Source organism: Populus alba, chromosome 4 (genome assembly GCF_005239225.2).
Source record: "Populus alba chromosome 4, ASM523922v2, whole genome shotgun sequence".
NCBI classification, from domain to species: domain Eukaryota; kingdom Viridiplantae; phylum Streptophyta; class Magnoliopsida; order Malpighiales; family Salicaceae; genus Populus; species Populus alba.
In genome coordinates, this window is record NC_133287.1 from 1,818,789 (window position 1) to 1,838,796 (window position 20,008).

Genomic DNA, 20,008 nt, shown 5'->3' on the forward strand with positions numbered 1-20,008 from the left:
TTGCAAGAAACAATGTATTTTATAGAAAAAAAAATATTATAGTTAACTAGCACAATTTTGAATTATTTATTTTTTTATGTTTTTGTAATCTAAATTATTTAGAAAATGGATAAAGAACTTGTTTTGGAGCGAAATTGATACTATCCCCATAGTCGGGGATATATTTCAAATTAGCCTAAACAGAAAAAACAAAACGGTGTCGTTTGAAGAAAGATTCAATTTGAAGACCAAACCGAGCCTAACCATTTCTGGAATAAGAAGAAAATGTCAGAGCTGACAGAACTAAAATTTATATTTCATTGGAGAAAAAATTAAGTGATCCGATAAAGAATTCATACAATGTCATAAAACCCTCTACGAGGGTCCTCCAAGCTTCATATATTGGATGTTTATCAATACATAAGTTTGTTTTAAATTGCAAAATTCACGTTGCTTTCATATGATAGAATAATTAAATAGATCAACTATTTCCGTACAACATTTAAGCAGGAACTCATATATTTGTTATCTATCACCAAAAAATTGTGTTGTCAGCATTTAAGCAGGAAAATCAGCTATCTTCTACGCTTGGATTCTTTACGAAGCTCTGCAAAATAGGTCTCCAAGTTAGACTTCTCCCATAAACGTCTCTGAACAAGATCTTCCTTCGTCGATTCTTCTGAAAAACACGAAAGTTTAAAGCAGCAACTCAGTGAACCAATTACTTATAACCTCCGGACATGTTAAACCAGAGCGAGAACAGAGTCTGGAAGCCACTGCTGATAGCATCCATCACATGATTCCTATACAGCTAAAAGACATGTTTGACGATGCCAAAGTTTGAAATATTTGGCCAACTGTGTAACATGGTCATGAAATCTTACGAATACCGAGCAACCTTTAACTGATTAAAAGACAAGCTTGTAAGGCTATCCATAACTAAGCTATCCTTTAATCTGTAAATCAAACCCTATTTAATGCCTTCGCAAAGTTTCCTTTATATTGATTAACACAAACACAACGGATGAACATTTAAGTTGGTAGTTGGAAATATCTGTAAGTGATTACCAATGCTGCCCCATGCATCAAGAGGCACTCTCAGGGATCTTTGTGTTAGGTAGACGGCATCTTCCCAAGAATATGGTGCTTGTTTCACCTTGTATCTCCAGAACCAACAACCATTCCACAGTAATAGCTGTATGAAAAAGAAAATCAATCAGGAATGTTCATAGTCATAACTTAAGATTCAATTCTAAATGAGCATTATGTGGAGACAACGATAAGAACAAAGAAGCAGATCAGTAACAATATTCTAATATACCAAGGTCTCGCCTGAGCTGGAAAAGAGATTTAACAAGATGGGTATTCTAACCTTGCCAATAGTGTAAGGCAGAACTATAAATCGGACACCAAGAAGTTCCGAGATGGAAGGTTTATGAGCGCCCTTTATGTCCAGTTCAAGTTCTTTGCTGAGATCTTCCTCCACTTTCCTGCCACAAAAATATATCTTATGATCACAAGGAGAGTCTGGCAAGATTAATGCACACACTTATCAGACATAAAGGTTAATGAACAGATTCACAACCATCAGACTGACGTATCTCAAAAAAGATCAAAATAATTTCATACTTGTCCATCTGCTTGTTGCTCTTCTTCTTATTTGTAACTCCTCCACTGCGTTCAAGTTCCAAAGCCCGTAGTCTATTTTTATAAGCAGGAGTTTTCTTGACCATTGCTACAGCCTGCAATGACAAGAAGATTTAAAAAAAAAATAAAAAATCTGCCATCTGCATATGAGAAGCTTTTTTTCCGACAAAATATTTGTACATAAAATCACACTGCAAATCCTTCAGCCTATACTTTACTTGACCTGCTTTACTGACATTCAATACAAATTCATCACAAAAAAGAACACTGCACATGACAGAACTTTCAAAGCAAAAGAAACAGCCACCATGATTAGTGTATTGCAATAAATCAAAACAAAAGTTTCTGCAAATAGAACCCATGCTAGGTCAACTACATCCAAAAAGCACAACAATATCAAGTTTAGCCGCAGTTAAGTTTCAGGACAATACCTGATTATACCTTGTCATCTGATTCATATACTGAAACCCTGAGAGAATCAGAAGAAGACCAACCAGAACAAAACGTGGATCCTACAAAACATACATATCAATGTTAAAACACAAATTTAACCCAACTGCTACATCTATCAGCTACTACCAGCAGCAAGAACACTAAAATTCCAATAAATCAACATAGGCATTCTCACCGTTTTGTGACCATAATATGCATGATAATAACGAGCCGTATTGTAAAACACCTATAAGAAAGAAAAGCAAACACCTTTAATAATTTTATTAATCTCAGTTTCAAAAAATGTGAAAACTCATCTATAATAAGCACATGAGCGGTCCATATAAATACAAATGCTTAGTATATTCACCAACTAATAATTCAAATCATTCACCAAAATCTTCACTCCCCCGAACTTTTTTTTAATTCCTTTGAATTAAATAAAATTATACAAAACTAAATTAAAAGTTTAAAAAAAAATCTCAATCCCTTCCTATTCAATAAAATTATATAACACTGAATTAAATGAAAAAGAAGAAGAAGAAGAAGAAGAAGAAGAAGAAATGCACCTCCTCTGGATGAGCAATTGCATAATCATATTGCTCTCTTGTAGCTTCATCTTTTAAAATCTGCATTTCCCAAAAACAATTAAAAAATTAAGCAAAAAAAAATTATGAGCAAAAATAAACAAAATTGAGCAAAAATACTTTTCTTTACCTCGTAAGCATTAGCAATTTTCACAAACAGCTTTTTGGACTCCGGATCTGGGTTTTTATCCGGGTGACTAACCATAACCCATTCAAAAAATATATATCAAAAATTAAAATTAAACAAAATTAACAAATAAAAATATGAAAAATAAAACTTACTGTTTCAACGAGAGTTTATAATAAGCTTTTTTTATCTCTGAAGCATTAGCAGTTTGCGTAACGCTGTAAGAATAAAAGCAAAATCAGTAAATTGACAAAATCAAAAAAAAAAAAAACAAATATAGTCAAATAAGAAAGCTGACCCTAGTAAATCGTAGCAATCATCTTCTTCACAATAGATAGCTGATGATGATGGAGAGATTATGAGGATACAGAACATCAGAGTTAGCGCTGCTGCGCAACACCGAATCGTTGCCGGTGGCGCCATGGTAACGGAGTAGAGCTCAATTTTGATTTGTCGCTATTTTGGAGAATAGAAGAGGAGAAGAGAGGCTGTTGGTTTTTGTGCAATTACAAAAGTGTACAATTGTATTGAGAGGAAAGGAGAGAAGCCGAGGGGAAAATGTCATTTCATAAAGGAGAGAAAGTCAACGGTTTGAAATACTGGATATGGGCCATTCAATACCTAGTTATGAAATCCGTAAGGGGTTTGACCCAGCCCAAGGTGAAGGTCATGGGTTAATCGTGTCAAATTCGGGAGTAAACAGGTTTGCTTAATTGTTTTTACCAAAACAATTGATAAAAATAAAATATTATGGGAAACTAAATCTAAATCAAGTTTTAAATTATATTTTTCTGTGTAGGGGTTTAAAACCATGTTTCAGATGTTGAGATATCAAAGTAGCTTAGAATTTTCTTTAGAAATTGATAAACCAAAATTTTTTTGATATATCTTTGTATATCCTTACCAATAAATATTGAATCAAGAAAAATATAAAGATATAATTTTCTTGAATGTGTTGGGTTTGCACACACCAACACCAAACACGCTTCAATGTTAGGATGTTATGTCTGGTGTTAACAAAACCTAGCCCTATTAGGATTGACAGTGTGCTAAGCCCAGTCTTAGATGGACTTGGCAGTGTACCAACCCACCCCCGAGTGGAATTGAGTCTATCATGACCAGTTATATCTTAATTTTTTAGCTAGATAAAATGAGTAAAATACAACTCATAATACAACTCAAAATATCACAAAGATGAAGTTATACTTTAGCCTTTTTTTTTTATCCACAAAATAACAAAATTTATAAGTTATAAATAAACAATAAAATCTTCAGAATAAAGGTTCATAATCTTCATTCTCTATTACATATATATTTTCAAAATATTTCTCTCTAGAATATTATTGTGTTTTTTCTCTTTGAAAAGATATTTATTTAAATATCGAGGAGTCTCATCTCAAAAAAAAAAAAAAAAAAAAACCTCTTGCAAATATTAGTCACAAGTCACTTTGTCCTAAGCTATCAACCACCTTAATTAGGGAGAATTGATGAGATTGTTAGGACTAATTAATTAACCGATTATTTAATATAGGAGCTCTATTTCTAAGCTACTTGGATTTTTTGGGATATTATTAGAAATTATTCTATATAATCAGAATTTATTCATGGATTTCATATTTATGTAATAAGAGTATAATTTTGGGTATAATTAACAATTTTTTGATATGATAATAGATATGTTGATTTGATGACTATTAATAATTTTCATTTAATTTACCAATAATATAATTAATTCATATCTTTTATAATATAATGATTAAGTGAGATCCAAATCAATATTAATAATAAGGAATTAAAAATAAATGTAAGAATAAATTATTTAACAAGAAATGCAATGGTTTATGTAACCTCTCTATTATAGAAATATGAAACATTTTAGGAAGAATAGTTTAATATTTAAAGTATAATTAGTGAGAAATTATTTATTTTTTTCCTGTAATTTTGGTTCATTTTCAGTTATATAGGATGAAAGATAGTGATACAATCATAAATGGATTATACACACACACACACTAAACTACAAACCATGATCTAAAATTCTTTGAGCAATATGAAGCAAGTAAATTTCAAATGACTATAGCAAATTTGATATAATTAATATTTAAATTAAGTTCAAAGATTCCAAGATAGTGGCGAAAAGCAAATTATTACATGATTGACAAATTCAACAGGGGTGAAAACTTGTGTCATCCACTAAGTTCACCCCTATATTTTGTCAATTTTATTATTTTATCCTTAAAATAAGCAAAAAGTAAAATGACGAATACATAGATAAGTAAACTCCCGTCGATCAGATTCCCATTACAGAGCTCGCCCATCACAAGCATAAGTTATGTTGCAAGATTTACTAACATAAAGGGTATATTGATGTGCAGGTTTCGAAAGGAATACAGGCAGGGGACGAAGCAGGCCACATACACACTCTTTATCTAAAGCTCCCAACCATTTGCAACAGTTTTCTTCTATATGTATCATCTCTCGATGCTCGTGTTCATCATCAAGAGAGGGTGGTGGCGGGGACGGGGAGTGTGTGGGTGAGGGTGAGGGTGAAGCCGGAGCCGGGGAGGGTGGCGATGGATGTGGAAATGGGGAGTATGGAAGCATAGCACAGGCATAGCTTGCTAAAGAAAATTGATTCAGGCAATGTGGAAGTAGAACGTTGTGAGCATAGGTGTTGGGCAGAAGTAATAATAAGAAGGTTGCCAAAAATGTTAGCGTCGTTGTCTTGATTAATCTTTCCATTTTGGGCATTTGAGCTTGTGCTCTACATGTTATTTCTTGTCCTAAATGCTCCTTTTATACTTGAGCTCGTCTTGAACTTCTTGCTAGCTAGTAAACGTTGTGGAATAGTCTTGTTATCTCTATTCATTAGTTTTGTGTGATGAGTAATTGGTGCTTTGTTAACTAGTGACGTTATGGAAGAGTTATGTTAGTACTATTCATTGGCTTTGTGTGATAGCTAGTTAGTTGGTTAAAGATTCGAAATTTAGGAGACGATGATTTAATTTCAGACATTTTGTAGTGTGGTTATGGGCAATATATCAAGAGAGTGGACCAAATATTACCAATATTGCTGTAGTTTCTATGTAATTTATAGATGATTAACATATTTAATTTGTCGTCACAGACCAAACAATATTGAGTTGGTATTTTTATTAAACTCATAAATAAGATGAATATTTTTGCTAAAATTCATGTCTAAAGATATGAATTGTATTGTTGTTTAATACACTCTATTGGTTATTCAAAACTTACATGAATTCAAATTATTTTATGCTTTTGATTTGGACTAAAAAAAAATACATTCGGTCAAATTAAAACTTATAACTGTTAAATTCAAAAACTTAATTGATTATAAAATTTTAATATATAATTTATATTATTTTTTAATAACTTCTTATTATTTTTAAATTTTTAGTTATTTAAATCTCATGACGCAAGAAAAATGCTTGGGGACGGAGGGGAGGAATAATTGTGATGATTGAAGGGCTCACAAGAACCCTATATATATATATATATATATATATATATATATAAAAAGCCTCAAGTTAAATGTTAACTAAGAGATTGGTTTATTTCACTAACAAAGTAAATAAGCTAGGGCAACATTTGCTGATGGGGAAATGCCATTAAACCTAAGCTTTTGGCAGTGAATTAAGTTGGGGTTGGAGTTTGCGTGGAATATTGGCAACAAGTTTGCGCATTCGAAGTGGGATGACCCATGTTTACAGTGAAGCTAATACATGCGTTGATGACTTGTTAATTTTCCAGAGCCTCCAGCTAATTGTGGAGGCTTTTGTAGCTTGTGTTTTGAGCTTTGAAAAACCAATAAATTGACATTTATAATTTTATTAAAAAAAAGATTTATATTTAATTGTGCTATCAATTAATTGATTTCTTTTAGTTTTCTCAAAAAACAAAAACTATCAATTATTGTTAAGTGCTTGTATTGCTTAGGAAGAAGCTCAAATGATATTTAATATAAGAGGATATTATTGAGGTGAAAGTAATTATTGAAAGATATTTCTCGAAATGAGAAGTAGTGTAGTCATAATGTCGAAATCATTTCATCATCATTAATGTCGAAATCATTTCATCATCATTGTTTGCAACCACATGAAGATTATGATGCAGAATCCTACCTGTGTGGTGATTTTGGCTTGGCTCACAGAGTCTTGATGATAGCTGCAGCCTGTAATTAATAATGTTCCTCATCTTTCAACCTATCAAGATCCTTGCTTACTTAATTTAATCTTCTTTTTTAATTCTTGGTTTGTACACTAAAAGCTTTTTTTATATATAATAAAAAAGATAGATGGATTATTTTATATTTTTTGATAGAGAATGTCCATTCGATATTATACTGTTATTTTATCTAAAACAACCTTACCTCATTTATATCAAAGTTAAAAGTTAAAGTTTTTTTAATAATATTTATAATTATATATAAAGATATAGATATATTTTCATCTATGAGATTTGATATGTAGATTTGAACTCTTAACTTTATTGGCGAGCGTTTTACAAGAAGCTCATTTATGTTAAATATTTATCTATTTATTTTTCTAAATTTTTTTTCACATATAAAGATGAATGCCAAAAATAAAAAACACAGAAACAATTTAGGAAAAAAATACAGTAATTTGCAACCTCCCCCATCCTTATAGGTCACAAATATGCAAGAATCTCTCTTCCTCTTCTTTTTTTTTTTTTTTTTTATGAATTCCATTTCAACTGACAATCACGTCCAAGTAATTATATATAATTGTTTGGAATTCAAAGTATTTGGACTTCGAAGGGCGTGGATCTAAATTCTTCACTGTAAAATATATTAGTTAAAAACCTCCTAAGAAACTCATGAAAGAAAGAAGGCATAAATGTATTTTATTTTATTTTATTCTATTCTATTCTATTTCTACTCGCCAAATTTGGATATAAATGGTGTGTGATTCACTCACAAAGCAATGTGTCAAAACATGGAGACGTCGCTATCTTCACTTTATTCCAACCGTGGCCCGTGATTGCAGGGTCAAGTTTCTCTCATCATCAGGGGGATCCGACCCTCTGTGACCTTTCAATAAGGTTGGCAATGTTCTCTGACAAATATCAGGTGGGCATGTAGCCTTTGCCGACTACTCTGGACGATAGTTAAATCCGCAAGATTTTTTTTTTTTGGCAGGTGGGTGTCATTACTCATTTTCTATCTTTATTATCAACATATTTTTTAAGGAAAATTTGGAAAAATAACAAAAAAAATACCAAAATTCACAGAAAATGTATTTCTGACGTGATTCGACCAATTTTGGTCATTTTGTCATTTGTAATAAATTCACGTATTGTTTTTGTATTGACAAAATTTTCAAAAATAAAAGAGAAATTCATAAGAAAAAAGAAGAGAAGGAAAGATCAATAAAAAAAAATTTAGTTATTAAAATGTAATTTGAAAAAATATAATGATTGATTTAGTTTTCAATTTTAAAATAATAACTGCAAAAAAAAGGAGAGAAAAATAAAATTGGCTTAAAAAAAATACTAAAGCTCATTACCCATTATTTATCTCATGATACTCCATCTTTTTGTTATCTCATATTTCAATTCAAATGAAAGAAGAATGTTCACTATTAATTATTAGCCTTGTCATTTTCTTATTTTTCTTCTACTATCTTTGTAAAAAAAAATAGTATATAATCTTGCCACACATTCTATTTTCACCTAAAATATCAATATTCTCTTAACAAAAACAATATAGCAAACCCAACTTTTTCTTTGATGGATAACCATCATAATCATTTGAGTACACAAGAAATTTAATCACATATATTAAAAGACATGTTTATAATTCAATATTTTCTTTTTTCTCTTTTTTTATTCTTACCTTCATCATCGATTTTTGATATTTGTAGTGTCTTTCTTCAATTAAAATCACTCTTACCCCTTCTACACTTGATAGACATTTTCCTACCTTTAACCTTTTCATTGCATCACATCAATCATCAAAACTTGATTTTTTATGCCTTGTATCCTATCTTCCTCCATTTTCTTCCTCTTTTTTCTGCCCCTCTTACTATGATTTTCATGCAAGTATTTATAGAGTTTCAAGCTATGATTTTGTATGGATTTGATCAAAGATTGATCCTCATTCATCAAAGTTTGGCTCTTTAATCAAACTAGAAGAGTTTTGGGTATGTTTTACACTTATGAACTTTATACCTTCAATGATTTTAGGATGATGGTTTTATAACAAACTCAATAAAGGCTTTTTTTTATATATCAAACTTGGAGGCCAAAGTGAGATGTTTTTGGCCTTCTAATTTTGAGAGGAAGGTTTTAAGCTCTTGATAAGAACCATTTGAGCAGTAAAATAGGTGTTACAATCACCTAATGACTTAGTTATGCACTTTTGAGGCTTTTTTAAAACAACTCTAGCCTCATCATCATTGTATACCACCTGATGTTGGTAGAGTAGGTGCACATCTTTAGTTTGGATCCAACCTTGCTTGATTTGAAGGTCTGTAACTTCATATTCATTTGTTTAAAAGTGTTAACTCGATCAACCTTGAACTTGAAAATGCAATGAGGTTGATCGGGGACAAGATGTTAATAAGATCATTGGAGAAAATATGATGTAAATGTTTAATGAAAGTAGCTAATCTTTATAGAGTGTGTGTTTCTTAATCGAATAATGGTTGTTACAACCCTTGAGGTAGTTGGAAACATCACATTCATTTGCCTGGAGATGCCTAATTGATCAATCAAAATTGCCAAAGAAAAAGATACATAGTGGTCGAACGATGCGTCGTTTAAACTAAACCCTAAAAATTAGAGTTTTTAATTTAGGATTTAAAAAACTTTAATTTAGTCCCTATTATTTCAATTGCTTTTAATTGCACCTATAATTACCTCCTAAACTTTCCACCCTTGTCAAACTTAATTGTTAGCCCTAAAGTTGACTGTTTGTTTCATTTTAGTCCTTAATTATGAAATTATGCATTTTAGCCCTCAATTTATCAACAAACTTCTAATTTCTTTAATTTGACCATTGATTTGATCAATTTCAACCACTATATTCATACGTCTTTTTCGATTCGGTCCTTGTTTTGAGATTTCTTCATTCAAATCCCTAATTGCTCATCAAACTTCAATATTTATGCAGTTAAGCCTATGAATTGATCAAATCAACTCTTTAAAATTGCAATTCAACCCCAATACTTTAATTTCCTCCAATTAAAACTTGAATTGATTTTAAAAATCAAGTTTTCTTGCATTTAAGCCCTCAATAAATTCAATTAAACCTTAAAAAATTCTAATTGATTCCTTAAATATCCAATTTTGAATTTTCCTCCTTCGAATGAATTTTTCTTGCTAATAAAGCCTTTATCAGTCAAAATTAAACTATCAAATTTTTTAATCTTGTACAATTTGATTTTTTTCAACTAGTTTTTGATAATTTTCTAGGCATTCTCCATGTTCTCATCAATTCATTGTTTCTATCATTTATTAAATAGCCTAGGGTGGAATGGTCATTAGTTCTGTTCTTTGGATGCTATTTAATAAATAATATGATTTTTTCAACTTACACCAAGCCTCCTATATATGTGTGCCTATCATTTCCAAATAACCCATGATGGTAGGGTTTAATAGCAGACATTATTCTTTTGGGTGTTGTTTAATAGATAATAAAAACAATATCTTGAAAAATATACATACCACATTAAAACACATTACAATTTATTTTAGGTATGATAATGATACACACACACACATAGCTTTTCTATGATATAATAAAGCTCTTACTTAGAATTTTTGTAGACTAATTATGATTGTTTAATTAGAATTAAATTAAATAATAATTTTTTTAATGTGTTTATCAATTCTACAGGTAAGCTAGTCTTGATATCTCCCCACAACAGTGGGCATGGCCCAAAAAAGAACTATGGATGTGCCCTCGATTAAGAATTTTAGGAGGAATACATGGATGATGATTAAAGTTGAAAAGAGCAGAATCTTCGGGCAGTCCATAATGATTGAACGCCGTGAAATTAAACAGAATTATCTTCCAATCATCAAGACCTGAAAGCAATGACATAACTTGCTAAACCCATTCCACCACTCAAACTCACCCTCCAATTGTCAAACACCCACTTGAACGAGAAGGGCTTGTGAATGACCGCACTAAAAAAAGCACAGAGAGGGCAACAGGCGCCACCGTCGGCAATTATGATCAAGACATTCATTCATCAACCGTGCATGTGGCTGCAGTTTCAACAGCAGCAATAATTCAAGTGTCCTTTAACATTTGGTGATAGGGTTTTCTCTGCGATGGGAGGCCTTGAATTGTACAAGTAAAAAGCTCTGCTCCTGTTGAGATGCATCACATGCTTTCCGTATTAAATCCTGGGCCATCCTGTATCCCTTGTATCTCCTCTCTATTTCTTATTTTTATAGGTATGTATGTTGTATTATCGTTTCTTTATAAATATATTAAAAATATATTTTTTTAAAAAAATTAAAAATTTAATGAGTTTTTGACTGGATTGTAAGTCAACTCCCCTGTTTAATGTAAAAATTGAATTTCAAATTGATTATCAAGCAAGCACACCTTCTCCTCATAATTGTCACTAGTGAGAGCTACAAATATCATTTCACTTGTATGCTGCATCAAGATGACTATATATGCATTTATTTAAAAGCCTAGCAGTCAGAAAATTAACTCTAAATTTATACATGAAAAATTAAAAAAACTTAACATTAATTCATCTAAAAGACAGAGTTTGAGTTCCTTATTTATGATTGTAGAAAATATATCGGGGGCGGGTGATGGACCAGCCCCGTCAATTTGTTTTCCCCACCTCCTATTTGAATAATTTGAACTTCTGGCCCTCTTTAGATTTTTTTTTTAATTTGATCCCCACACAAAATTTTCTGACTCCACACCTGATTTTAATTAATCTAATTAGGGGGACTTAAGGATGCTTAACATGATAAAAGGGACAAAACTATAAGAGAAAACCATCTGGTTAGATCATGGCTAATCCTATTTACAAACATCACTTCAATCTTCATCGGTTAATGTAATAATGTATTAATTCTATGTAAGAATTTCTGATCCAACAGACTGGGATATTCGAGAAGGTTAAACTAAAAAGAAAAGTGCCTTTATTTATTTATTTATTCTATATACTTTTTCACTATTTCGTGAGGGTGAGTAGAGATTATATATAAATGGTGGAAAGCGGCACAACATGCATGCATGAAATACCACAAATCTAGATGAGCCCATTTATTTTAATGTTTTAACATCAATATATCAAAATTATTAAAAAAAATCAATTTGATATATATTTTTTTAAAACATAGTTCTTAAAAATATGTAAAAGTGAAAGTTAACATATTCTTAAACATGTTCTACCGAAAAATATCTAGAAAATAGTTTAAAGAACTTTTTATGCTTGAAGTGACTTGAACCTCAATCCCATACATTGATATTTCTCCCTTAACATTGCTTAGAAATCTTGACGTGCAAAATTTAACATGCATGTGACTCTAGTTGCCTCCACGTAGGTTCCGACATGGAATCAGCAGTGACAGTTATACGGTTGGGTCCAGTACGTGCCTTTTCTTTCAGATTTCATTTCAGACAGAGAGAGAGAGAGAGAGGGAGGGAGGGGGCTTTTTTTTGGCAGAGAGAGAGAGGGGGGGGGGGGGGGGGGGGGCTTAATTAAGTTCATTCAAAATTGATACCAAAAAAGAAAGTCGATGATACCAGACGTTTAATTGGTGGATATTGAACCAAGTCTCCCCTTATTGGCTACTAATGTTTCAGTCACAACATGTCTTTTGGTCCTTATTGTTCCAAGTCTACCACTCCCTTATCTCTTTCTTAAAGATGTCGACAGTCGACACTAAAAATGGAAATTGTACTTGGCAATCATCTTTATCTACCCTAGTGCTCTTCAAAAAGAGGATAAAAATAATAATAATAATAACCAGCCACTTCTTATTTACGCTTAAATATTCAATGATAAGCTTTGAATTTCCTCACCTAATGCTTGAATTTGGACCCTGCTATGTTCATCGGTCATGTCAACTATACATAAATTGTTTTTAAAGAATCGGTGCATATGACAAGGAGAAGATGCATCTAGATGGATGGTATAGCAATTTTCACTCCCATTACTAGCTTTTTGAATTGTTAGAATATTTAGGTTTGATTAAGTTACGTCTAAATAGATATTTCTATGAGCGATTGGTCTATTTCTACATCTATTTTTGTTTTAAAAAAAAGAGAGAGAAAAAACTATACAATAAGCTATCATATTTTACTTTTAGAGGCACTTTGCATAAATTTGAGCAAGATATGAGTGTATCGGGGATTGAATGAGTATTAAATGTGCTTGATTATAAGTTTTGGATCGCTTACTTGTCTCTATTTTCATTGCCCAAATTAAAAACATTCTAATACAATTATTAGCACGCGTGATTATTACCTCTCAAGTAAATATATACTCCTTACCCTTATTATCTTCTTCCTGCAGTACTCTGCCGGTCATAATCATTGATGGTCTAGCTCTTCTTCCCTATAAAATATCTCCCCTCCAAGCTTAGTGGACGACACAAACGCCATTTCTCTAGCTCACTCCCTCCCTCTCTCACTCTCTTTGAGTTTCTCTTTTAGGTACCATATTTCTTCTCATCAAATAGTCTCTATATATGTTCTTGCGCATATTCTTCGCTACTGATCCAAACTCTTGATCTTATTTTGATATGAACGTTTAGATCTTTTTCGTTTCCTGTCATCGTCTTGTATTTGTTTTCATAGTTTTGTTCTCTCTATCTACACTTGCTTTCAACATGGATAGGATAGTGCTTGACACGATATTGTACTTCAAATTACATGATACTATCAGCTTCTTTTTCTCCCCTTGCCGAGAACTACTTGTAGCTCGACGTTAGCTTTACCGTGCACTGCCATGCAAGTAATTAGCTAGCTAGATACTTACCAAGCCTTTTTTATTTTTTCTATTTCACAACAGTAAAATTACTTATACCGCATCGATTATTTAATTTTATCGGGATAAAAATCACCGATAGATTTCTTGATGGAAACATTTTGTCAGAGAATGTCTTGTCGAATTGATACTGTATATTTTGTGTTTATCCATTGCAGCAATAAACTATATTATTTCTTTTCCTATATTTTGTTTAGAGACTGAAATAACATATAGTTTATCACTTCATTTTCTTGAGAATGCAGACCACAAAAGGTTTAATTCAAGTGCATATCAAGGAAAGCTTCAATGGTGGAATCTAGCAACTTTTTGGAGATTGTAAGCCAGGTAAGTTTATTAAATGAAACACTTCAGTTGTGATTCATACATGTAACATAATTCCTTCAAATACACTGTTTTAGGTGGGTGATTCATTACGAATCTGATACCGATCATCCTATAGGATTCATAATAACATTGCATCAATCATACAGTTTTGGCCCACTTAAATCTTTATATAATATTCATATATTATCATATCTATCTCCTTCTATGATTCATACAAAGAAATTATTGGCTAGTTTATTTCTTTTTCTTTTTATTTCTAATAATGTGAAGGGAAACTTGAGTATATTCACTGCCCATTAACTCCTATATCTAGCACAAACTAGGCCTTTTTTAAGCTAGACTCATTAATTTATTTATTTTATTTTTTATGGGTCCATCAAATGACTAAATTTGACATGATACCTGAGACAGCAACAGGCAATAGGGAAGTTGTTTGGGAGATATTAATATTTCTTTATAGTGAGTGGCTTTTTTTTTTTTTTTTGAATTATGAGTGGCTTTATATCATCATTTGCTGCATGACCTTAGCATTTAATCTGACATTAGAGTCAATTAGACGTCAAAACCAAAACTTTGCCAAGTACCCTTATGCAAATTAACAACACGAGACCAAATGCTCCACACAGGAGAAAAAAGAGGGGCCCCATGTTTAGAGAAGGCACGCCATTTTTATCTTTCAATTCGTGAATGAGACCATTATATTAATTAAAAAAAATTAGGATTTTACACATGTATCCTACAAGTAGATGGCAAAGCATCCAAAAGACGTCTTCAAAAAGAATAGCAGCACATGAACAACTAAAACCTTAATAATCCGATAAATTAATTATAGTTCAAGCGATATTAATTATTTTTTTTTCTAAGAAGTTTATAGAGAGTTCTAGGCATTCCATGTGTTAATAAAATATATATAGAACAATACTAATAATATTGAAAGGAATTCTCTCATTTCATATCTACTACAATAGAGACAAACTCATAATAGCTGATTATGTATGATTTGATAAGTGGGGCATAAAGAAGTAAGTAGGAAATGAAAGGAACCCAGTCAAACATTTTTTCATTCACCTTACCTACAAATTAGTTGACAACCGAAACATCATCATAATTTTAAAAATGTAACCCCAAATTCATAACTTAATTAATAAAGCTAGAAACTCTTAAATTATGCATAAACTTTTAGTTAGAAAAAGGAGCTAGATAGAGTAGAATATGGAGTTGGATTTGGGTCAATGTGATTTGGAGTGGATACAAGGATTCCAAGTTAAATCGGAGTGGGTTTAAGATAACAAGATTAGTAATTGGTTGATTCAGGTTAATTTAATTTATTTAAAAAAAAATTAATTTATTTTAATTTTTAAAAAAAATCAAGTTTTTTTTATTGATATAATTCAAGTTAGACTACAAAGTAACACTTCATCTAATTAACATGCTAAACAAACAATATCTTATAACTAGGGTTATAATTAATTCAATGATTATTGATTGTTATTTAAATAAACTTATTAGGAATAAAAATATTGATTTAATTAGATTTTTTTTTTTAACATCACATGTCTTGAAAAAAAAATCATTTTGTGCGCGATATCCTGTTCTACATGATTTTGCTTCTGGCCACAAGCCAAAAAGGGCTGAAAGAAGCAACCCGCTGTGATGACAAATGTCCATATTTTGTGGTAGGGACCATCATCGGTCCAATGGCCATGTAGGCATGACCGACATTTATTTAATGAGGCCCCACTTTATAAATTAGCTTGTGATTGATTTCACCCGTCCCTTCTCATGTGCGGTTAATTTGAAGAGTGCTAGTTACTAGGAATAAGTAAATTAAATGCTAGCATTAATTTGAAATTAATTGAATTGAATATTTTTTTTAATTATTGAGTAGTTTAATTTGGTTAGAAATTCTTAAAAAGAATTGCTTCAGTTGGTTTTAGTTTTAATTTAGATTTTAAGAATAAAAAACCAACTTGAAGTAAATCAAACTAAACCAAATTAAATAAAAAAAACTCATTATAAATAAAAACTTCTTCAATTATTCAAAAACACAATTAAAATCTTATTAATTCAAATTGTAATTATTTGATTTTAATAAAAATATAAAACCATATCGAACCAATTGATCTAATTTTTTCAATTAGACTGTAAATATGCTCGTGTTTTTTATTTTAAAATATAAATGTTCTAATTTGTTTTTTATTCTAAAAAACATTATCTTTTGTTAAACAATTTCAAAATTAAAACCTTATTCTTAGAAAAATTTAAAACCAAGCTTGTTTACTTTTATGGAAAATCATGAGAACATTGTTTCTTGTGCTCTTTGTGTTCATCATATATATATAAATTTAATATTTAGTTAATTAGAATAATTATATCTTATACAACTCATCAAAATAAAAATCCAAATTTGCATAACAAGAAAACATGAAAATTTAGATATCTTCAAGTCTAGAACACAAAAAGACATGAAATCAACTTTGTTTCCAAGATCCAAAAACTTTTTAACAGACGATGATCGAAGGAAACAAAAACAAGGGAAAAACCTCTTGTCCCCAGTATCTTCTCCTCTCTCTTTGTCCCTATCTCTCCTTAGCTAGAAAGCCCACATCCATACACCACCATTTTTTAATTTTTCCTAGGCCTTAATTTCCTTTTCACATCTCCTTTCAGGCTCAAAGGATGGAGGTTGACCCACCTTTCCAGCAGACCTACACGACCCTCTTGGAAAAAGCCACAAAAGGGGCAGCTGATCATAAGGATGTTGTTGATATCATTGAGGAATGCGAGCTTCCATTGATCGATCTTGGCCGTCTGAATCTTAAGAACTTGGAGAAAGAAAAGTGCAAGTCGGAGATTGCTAGGGCATCGCAGGAGTGGGGGTTCTTTCAAGTTGTAAATCATGGGATTTCGCGTGAGATTTTGGACAAAATGAGAAGTGAACAAGTTAAGGTTTTTAAACAACCTTTTAATGAAAAGAGCAAAGAAGAAGAGTTTTTGAATTTGTCCAGGGGGACTTATCGATGGGGGACACCTACAGCTACTTGCCTTAAGCAGTTGTCATGGTCCGAAGCTTTTCATATTCCTATGAGTGAGATACAGGTTTCCAATGGTTTCAGTACTGCTCTCAGGTAATTGCAAATTTATTTCTTTAAATTTCTATAATTGTTTTTAGATCATTCACTTATCATAAGATTTTAGATCACAGATGATTATCTGTAGCTATTGAAGGCGATGAACTATCCAAGAATCAGATTTTGATGGATCACATGGTTTCATTTAGATGCTCCAAATTGAATAAGCAAGTGAAAGCATGGAATCAAATTTATTTATTTTATGCTTACAAAATAGGGAAAATTGTGCACTGCTTACTGCTCACAATCACATACCTTTTAGGTTCAGCTTTCACGTGATAGAGTAGGACTCCTTCTTTATCTTTAGCCTTATCACTGTGAAATGTCTTGGAAACTTTCCTGCAATGCTTAGCCATAAAACTACTGGTACATAATTAGACTAGCAAAGTCAGCATCTGCTTCACATAGCACATCAAGATCGAGTAGTGTCTCTCTGTGTGTGTATTGCATGCATGGCCTGGTATTTGATCAACACAAAGCCCACACATCCTAACGTGAAAGAAATGTCAAAAGTTGAATAATGAGCTATAAAAGATCAGACCATCCCATCTGCAACTAGCTGGATGATATTGTTTTCTGGAATTTGACAGGTCTCATAATTCTAAATAGAAGTGGCTACAATTTTACTTTGATTTCTAATTAGCCTGAGTGTTAACAAGGTATTTTCTTTCGTGAAAGTTCTTGTTGTGGCATAAAGTGGATCCTTGTCAATAATTTGATCAAATTAACACGTGCACCTCCTAAGTTCGATTGGAATTTTTTGTTTCTTTGAAAATATGTATTAAAAGGTGCTTTTTTGTGGTTTTCCCTTTTGTTAACAACAACTTTTCTTTCCATAATGTACTTGATGTGGCCTAAAATGGATTTAAGCTCCGTCTCAATAATTTGATCAAATGGACGCATGCATGCATTCATTTGTTTTTGATAATTTTCACTTCTTTCCTTGAAATATATGAATTGATAGGTGCTTTTTTGTGATTGTCCATTTTGTTAACAATTTTCTTCTTTCTGTCTTTCTTTTTCAAATATACTTCCAGCTCGACAATGGAACAATTTGCTACAACAGTTGCCAATCTAGCACATAAATTAGCTGAGATTTTGGCTGAGAAATTCGACTGCAAATCTGATTTCATTAAAGAAAATTGTCTGTCAAGCACTTGTTATCTACGAATGAACCGATATCCACCATGTCCAATCCCTTCCGAGGTATTCGCACTCATGCCACACACTGATAGCGACTTTCTCACCATTTTGCACCAAGATGAAGTTGGAGGATTGCAATTAGTGAAAGATGGGAAATGGTTTGCTGTCAAGCCAAACCCAGACGCACTGATAATCAATATCGGAGACTTGTTTCAGGTAATTAATGGAACTTTTTCTTAATAGGAAATTGAATGATCCATGGCACGAAAAGGGCAGAACCAGGCTTTGCTTTGAGAGGCCATGGCACCTCTGAAGTTTTGAAAGTTTTCAATTTGATTTATGATAGTTAAGCACTTTGCACTCCCAAAGATATCATTTTTTTTTCTCAACCATCTTTTTAACTTAACTTGTTTCGAAACTTGTGCTAGTAACTTTTTCAATTTTAAAACCCTGTCCTGTGAATTCGTTGTTTCATCCTCGGCTACCTACACTAAATAGTGGGGATAAAATTTATGTATGGTATAATTTTTATAAATTAATTTAAGCTATTTTTTAAACTTTTTTTAAAATCATAAGTTTATTTGGTTAGAATCAATAATTTTTAACTTAATAGAAAGTTTGTTACCAATTGAGTTAAGTTTTTAATTAATTAAAAGTTAAAAATATTAATTTTTAACTTATGAAATATAAATTATAATACATTTCTTTTTTCAAAACAAATTGTTTTTAGTCAATTTTTTCTTAGCATACTTTCAAAACAAATGTATTTTAATTCATTTATCTTTAAAATTACTTATACAAATTAACTTTTAGATTATGATCCAAAAGAAGAAGAAAAATCATAAAATCATGCCAAAAGGACCCAGAAATTTACTATGAAATGTTCTTAGCATGCTTCATTCCCTATATACATGCACAAAGAGCTACATTTTCTTAAAAATAAAAAAACCAATAAAATATCAACTCATTAGTTGGTGGGCATGATGAAAATTTGCAGGCTTGGAGCAACGATGTTTATAAGAGTGTCGAACACCGTGTTGTCACAAATCCACGAGTTGAAAGATTCTCAACAGCATATTTCTTCTGTCCTTCGTATGATACGGTGATACAAAGTTGCTATGAGCCTTCAGTTTATAGGAAATTTAGCTTTAAAGAATATAGACAACAAGTGCAAGAGGATGTTCAAAAATTAGGTCACAAGATAGGGCTCCGTAGGTTTCTTGTATAATACTAAATAAATGTTGTGATTAATTTAGTAGGTTTTCTTTTTCTTTTTTCCAAGAAAGAAAATGTATATCTTTATTGGTTGTTTTGAAGAATGAAAATAATTATTAGCAATTTTCAATGAACATGATTAGATTCTTTCTTAGGGATTCATCCACCAATGTAACTTACATAAAAAAAAAAAAAAAATTCTCTAAAGGCTTCTTATAACCAAGGCAAGCCATTAAATCTCAAAATGCATATATCCCACATTCTAAACACCGGAGAAGGAACAAGAACATGATGCATTTAAGATGAAGTGAAAAAAAAAATATTGATACATAGCTTTTGATTGGATTCATGTCCTGTGCTATGTTGTGGATCAGATTATTATTTTTTTAAAATGTAAATGTGTGTTGTGGA

The 20,008-nt window shown here is 31.4% G+C and overlaps 2 protein-coding genes across 2 annotated transcripts; one reads left to right on the forward strand and one right to left on the reverse strand.

Moving 5' to 3' along the window:
• Positions 1-340: 340 nt before the first annotated feature.
• LOC118059549 (chaperone protein dnaJ 50) lies at positions 341-3,268 on the reverse strand. The gene is made up of 10 exons (XM_035072435.2): positions 3,071-3,268; positions 2,928-2,990; positions 2,776-2,842; positions 2,628-2,687; positions 2,255-2,305; positions 2,058-2,138; positions 1,609-1,721; positions 1,352-1,469; positions 1,048-1,174; positions 341-658 (listed from the first exon to the last, which is right to left on the reverse strand). The coding sequence occupies exons 1-10, from the start codon at positions 3,193-3,195 to the stop codon at positions 555-557; spliced, it is 909 nt and encodes a 302-aa protein (XP_034928326.1). The 5' UTR covers positions 3,196-3,268; the 3' UTR covers positions 341-554.
• Positions 3,269-13,158: 9,890 nt separating this feature from the next.
• On the forward strand, positions 13,159-19,719 carry LOC118059568 (gibberellin 2-beta-dioxygenase 8). Its single transcript, XM_035072458.2, has 5 exons — positions 13,159-13,447; positions 14,027-14,108; positions 16,779-17,236; positions 18,277-18,598; positions 19,380-19,719. The coding sequence occupies exons 2-5, from the start codon at positions 14,070-14,072 to the stop codon at positions 19,608-19,610; spliced, it is 1,050 nt and encodes a 349-aa protein (XP_034928349.1). The 5' UTR covers positions 13,159-13,447; positions 14,027-14,069; the 3' UTR covers positions 19,611-19,719.
• The last annotated feature ends 289 nt before the right edge of the window (positions 19,720-20,008 follow it).